This window comes from Ascaphus truei, chromosome 2 (genome assembly GCF_040206685.1).
Source record: "Ascaphus truei isolate aAscTru1 chromosome 2, aAscTru1.hap1, whole genome shotgun sequence".
NCBI lineage: Eukaryota > Metazoa > Chordata > Amphibia > Anura > Ascaphidae > Ascaphus > Ascaphus truei.
The window spans coordinates 292,907,469-292,913,468 of NC_134484.1; the positions used below are offsets into that span (position 1 = coordinate 292,907,469).

The 6,000-nt window shown below is 38.5% G+C and overlaps 1 protein-coding gene across 1 annotated transcript in view; it reads right to left on the reverse strand.

The window, feature by feature from the left end:
* LOC142487294 (polycystin-1-like protein 1) overlaps nucleotides 1–4,542 on the reverse strand; it is a 174,770-nt gene extending 170,228 nt beyond the window's left edge. Inside the window, exon 1 of the mRNA XM_075586349.1 lies at nucleotides 4,423–4,542. Within this exon, the coding sequence (XP_075442464.1) occupies nucleotides 4,423–4,521 (99 nt within the window). The 5' untranslated portion in view covers nucleotides 4,522–4,542. The remainder of the gene's footprint in view (nucleotides 1–4,422) is intronic.
* Nucleotides 4,543–6,000: the final 1,458 nt, after the last annotated feature.

A 6,000-nucleotide genomic window follows, 5' to 3' on the forward strand; every position in this document is an offset into this window, starting at 1 on the left:
TTTTATTTATGATTGTTTTAATTTGTCCAATTATATTTGAGCCCATCAAATAAGGGTACTGTGTATGAACATGGTTGCAATTCCTAAATGTTTCATACAATATTTTTGTTCAACCCCTTGAATTGAAAGTCTGCACTTCTTTGCATCTCTGTTGTTTAATTTCAAATCCATTGTGGTGGCGTACAGAGCCAAAATTATGAAAATCGTGTCAGTGTTCAATTATTTTCAGACCTAACTGTATATGTTTTATATAAATGTGGATTTACTATTAACCATTGTTGCATTTTTAGGAATCAGTCTCTAGACTCAGTGACTCATTACTATTGGTTCCATATTTATATCCTTTTTTATTTTATTTTTATTTAATTACATTAATTGACATTAGATGTCTTTTCACTATGTGGATTAGGTTTCCATAGCATCCTCCACCACTACAGGCTACACTCCTTGAGAAAATGCCATAAGGGTCGTGAATTGTATGGGAGGAGAGTTGTTTTTGTTTGTTTGTGCCAATTTTATGTAGCTCAATAAACATTTTTATTTTCTCAGTCGCTGGTGAGTTTTCAATCTTTTTTCGAGATGCAGTCTCATAAATCTACCCTTCACTTTTCAACAGATCATGAAACTGCTACTTCTGATTGGATACCTGGGATATTGATCATAATAATCATGAGTACTGGCCTCTCTTTTAATCCCCCCCCCCCCAAAAAATGTTTGTAAAATATTGTTATAACTAACTATAACGAACTCCCTTGGGCTTACCTCAGGCTTTTGGACCAGCATCTTTGGAGTTAGACTTCATTGTAGGTTAAACAATCCTACTTCAAAATGTAGTCCTTGCGCTATGCTAGTTGAGCTGTCCTGTTACTTATTCAGTCATGACAGAACTGAACTCTCCATGCTGCCTGGGTCTTATAATCCTGGTTAGGTCACATGGTTGTATGATATCATAGCCATGTGAGAGTCTGGCAATTCTCAGCACACCCTTTGGAGCAGAATCAGACCGGGTGTCCTGTTCCCTTGTGGGAGCACTTCCCTCAGTAATTTAGACTGCTAACTGTGCGTCCAATGCAGTATAGCCTTTTCCTGGCTTCCCTTCACCGGCAACAACTGAAGGCATGGGCAGTTGGGTTCTCAGTGGGAGAGAGGCTGAGAACTTATGTGGCATGAACTACTACAAGGCAGTAAGGTAAACCCAAACTAGGAAAAAATTAATAATGTAAGATCTACCTTAGCTAGTTGGACTGAAAACGACAACCTAAAAGGAGGGGTGTGGATATTTATTGGCCCTCCTAGAGGTCCACATTTTTTTTCAGTCCTATCTCAGCTGGAGAGTGGGACTTAACGCATTGGTGACCACTGGCGCGGGACAAACAGGATATAATAAATAGTATAGTATCTATATAATAAACAGAAAAAAGGTCTGCAGCACTCTCTGGTAAGTATCCAATGTAAAAAAGGTTTATTGCATTAAATTAACATCAGGGGTGAAGTACAGGAAAAAATGGAGCAACGTTTCGGACCTCCCGGTCCTTTGTCAAGCCCCTACAAAAGTGTGCCTCACACTGGGTTTAAATATAGTGCATTAAAAATAGGTGCCAAAAACACAGCTGACTCTCCTATGGTGGCTCCAGAGGGACAAAAACCACAACCCCCTTGTATTTAAAACACAATTTTACGTCCTCCCAGTAGGGGCTGTATGCAGTGAAATAACTTATCAACTTTCAAAATGCTATCATGCTATTGTCCTAGCAGAAAGCGGACAGAGCCAAAAGTCATTAACCTCATAGTGCCCCCCTCAGTCTTACCTCAGACTGTGGGCTGCACTGTTAGTACAGGTTTGTTTATGTTTTACTGCACATGTGCATATTTCCCTGCACAATGTGGGCGGCTTCATGCTAAATAGTCACCCTGGAAACCAAACCCATCCAAATGGTAAACAAACACTCCTGTCTCACGCAACCCTAATTACTCCTCCAACCACAAAGCAATTGATCAGGGGGGAGAGGGGGGAAATAGAGGAAGGGAGAGGAAAAAAACAGTAGCAAAAAAAAAGTACAGAGCTCAGGGAAGTTAACCCCATGAGCAGAACATTCCTGTGAACAGTCAAAAGCCACCAATATGAGCATCACCTAGAGAACAACAAGAGGGAAACATATCTCAAAGGCAGCCCTCAGTCCCTGATAAAGATAAGTAACTTCTATTTAGAAAAAACTCTAGGGAAAAGTCAGTATTCTCAAACACCGATGCATACAACAGGCAACCTAATAACGTCCCCTAGTGGACCCTGATGGAACATACTAAAATACCAACAATAAAAAAAGAGAAAGACAATCTACCTAATAGCAGAATAAAAACTATGTACTGGAGTTCATCAATCCTATGCATCCCCAACAGTACTCCCTGTAGCCTATACACAAACTCTGTTCATCTTTCTTCCAGAGGCTAGCACTGTGTACTCATTATTTTAAATACCCTATTGTAAGCATAATTTCTATGGGGGCGAGGCACAGATACTAGAGAAAGGCAAACATAGAATAAAACTGAAAGAATAGATGGTACAGTAGGTACCCAGCATTATATACTAAAGTCTAAAGTCATCCTGTCAGGGGACCTGAAAACTACACCTCTTAAGTATAGAAGTTTGCCACCCCACTCACTCACCACCGTGTACGGCAGATAGCACAGGGATCCATAGTAGTCCCACTCTCACTGTCTGCACATTCTGGGATGTCACTGGGATGTCATGGGTAACCTGCCACAGCAGAACACGGTACCAGATCGGTAGATACAAATGGCCCAGAATCTAGACAGGGTAGCCTCTAAAAGAGAAGAGAGATTACACCCAATCCTCCGAATGTAGGGAGCCAACAGAGCAAGGTCTGAGTCAAGAAGCGACCTACGGCACTTATCACTCACCCTGGATGTCGTTCTTAAATCCCTGGTCCGAGTTGATCCTTGGCCTAGTATAGACCTACAAAAACCAAGTTATACTATATTCGTAAGATCGTATTCCTTGTTCAGGCCACCTGGCTGTAATGTGCCCAGCTCACGGATCCAGAAAGCCTCCCTTTTCTTCAATAATAGTAGCCTGTTACCACCTAATCGAGGTTTGGGAACTACCTCTATGATCTGATAACGCAGCTGAATTATGCTATGCCCGGCTTGTAAGGAATGTGCAGACACGGGTTGATCCAGCACCTTGCAACGTATTGTAGACTTGTGCTGGCTTATCCGTTCTTTAACCTTACGTATAGTTTCTCCTATGTATTCAACCCGCAAGAACACTTCAGGAGATACACAAAGTCAGAATTGCATGTGGCATAATCTTTAATCCCATACCTTCTGTCCATCCGAGGGTGAGTGAATGACGGGCCCTTCTGTACATTCCCACATTGGGCACATGAGAGACAAGCTAATAGCGGAGGAAGTGGAACTGTGGGACACATATTGTTTACCCTATCTGGTATACTGAGACACCAAAATACCCACTTGATTATCGTTTGCAGAAAAAGAGGCACTACACCATCCAAGGACGCTTCGTTTGGATCTGTGCTGCAGTGTTGGTGATTGAGTATATCTCATACATGCTTTTATTCAAGCTCTGTTTGTGAGTGTTTTATATTTGTTCCTGTCCAGAGGACTGTGTTTTGCGGACTGGTTCTTCCTTTTTATATACATATATTTTCTATATATTAATTTATTTGTATTCTATATTTTTTTGTATAATTTTAGGTTAAACATTTACAGTATGGTGTTTTTCATTGTTCTATATGTAGGCTGTGTCACTACAGATAATTATATCCATTATTAGCACTTACTCCATTTTATCCATTGGTCAGTTTAGCTTTTAATTAGTCAGCCATATTAGGAGTTACGGTTTGGTCTAAATATACAATAGGCGCGACTCCATTTCTGTTTCTTTCTGTCTATATACAGTAAGTACTAAATTCAATATATATAGACATTAAAACATATAATAGTATATGATAAAAATATCAAATGTGGTAATCATTAACCATATACATAGAATGATGCCAATAGTAAATTGCTCTATGTAGTAACACAGTCAGTGGAAACTACCATTGAAAAACTATGGAAGTTACAAGAGGGAGAGAGGGAGAGAGGGAGAAAGGGAGAGAGGGAGAGAGGGAGAGAGGGAGAGAGAGAGAGAGAGAGAGAGAGAGAGAGGGAGAGGGAGAGGGAGAGGGAGAGGGAGAGGGAGAGGGAGAGGGAGAGGGAGAGAGAGAGAGAGAGAAAGAGAGAGAGAGAGAGAGAGAGAGAGAGAGAGAGAGAGAGAGAGAGAAATGAATAAATGATACTGTATTGTCTATTCATTTTTGATAAGATATAGATATATAAATACATATACAGTATTTATGATCTGACACAGTGAACAAAAGATGATCAATTTGTTCTTACCATTGTAAAAGCTGTACTGGAACAGGAAAGGCAAAGCATTGCCACGCAGGGAGCCATCAATTTGTAAATGCAGAGGAGCCTTATGCATTTTATTATCATGAAAAATAAAATTATTCCATGCATGCAACGAGACCACTAAAATATATTAGAAAACAAATAATATTTTCGTTTTAGGCATTTCTTATAGTAATGTACAGTACTAATTTTGAGATGTTTTATGATACCAGTACGGAATAACAACTTTAAGCAAATACTGACAAAAGAGGAGGCCACAGACAATCATGTTGAGGGAGAGAAAACCTGATCAATAGCAGTGGGTTGAAAAATGAAGAATTTGTTAATGTACCTGTAGAATGGAAAGATTTTTAGTTGTAAACAGATTAATCAAATCTAAAATGAGTCATCACTAAGCTTCTTTTGGATAATTATGAGTTCCATTATAATCTGTAAATATGTATTATATTGAAATGCAGATAAAATGTAATTTGTACTAAAATATTGTAATGGTCCCACATAATATCCCATATCTCAATCTCTTCTTTTTTTTAGGTAATTTCATTAACAGTTTCTGAATCACTAAATATTCAAGACAAATATGACTACATTATCTGTCTTCCCTATACGATTTCTAGTTATATTTTGCCTACTGTGTTTATATATGTCATTAGACACACTGGTTTCCAATATTGTAACTTACTCTGTTATGACAAGTAGTGATACAGCTTTTTCATTTTTCCGAATGGTTACAGTTTTTCAATCTTGTTAGTTAGAATTGGATGTGTTCACAATGTGGGTTCGGAACATCCTTTTACTGCTGAATCATCCCTGTTCAATTCATGCCCTTTGAGATTGGTTGTGGCTTTATATATATTTCCGGCTTTGCAGACTACTTATCCATTATTATTATCACATTATATTCTTCAGATATTGACTTGTTCTGGTATTTTATTATGTTTTATCTATTTTCATGCTGCTGCTGTGGTGGTCTAGAAGAGATTTAAATCCACCTTTTAATTATCTTGTGCTTTAGAGTTTGCTTATATTTGATCAGCATATGATATATACTGATATATTTGATCAGTAACCAACTTATATAGGTTGTTCTGGAATCACAGGAAAATTAAAAAAACAGGAAAAGGATGCAGGAAAAAAGGAAATAAATCTTTATGAAATAAAAACAAAAACCAGAAGGCCACAGAAGCTATACAAAAAACAGCTGCATCCCGACTCCAAATAAACCCCAGTGATGGCCATACACCAGGGATTAAGGAAAGAGAAGGTAACAGTGCTCCAGACAGCTCCCAAGGGTCTTCTGCTATCTGTATGGGGGTAAAATCAAGTCCCAACGCGTTTCGTCTTGAAAAGACTTCTTCCAGGGGTTCCAGCTGTTTTTTGTATAGCTTCTGTGGCCTTCTGGTTTTTGTTTTTATATCATAAAGATTTATTTCCTTTTTTCCTGCGTCCTTTTCCTGTTTTTTGAATTTTCCTGTGATTCCAGAACAACCTGTATAAGTTGGTTACTTTAATAACCATAAGTCTTCCAATTTTCACTATAATGTGAGTGTTCATTTGGCTTTA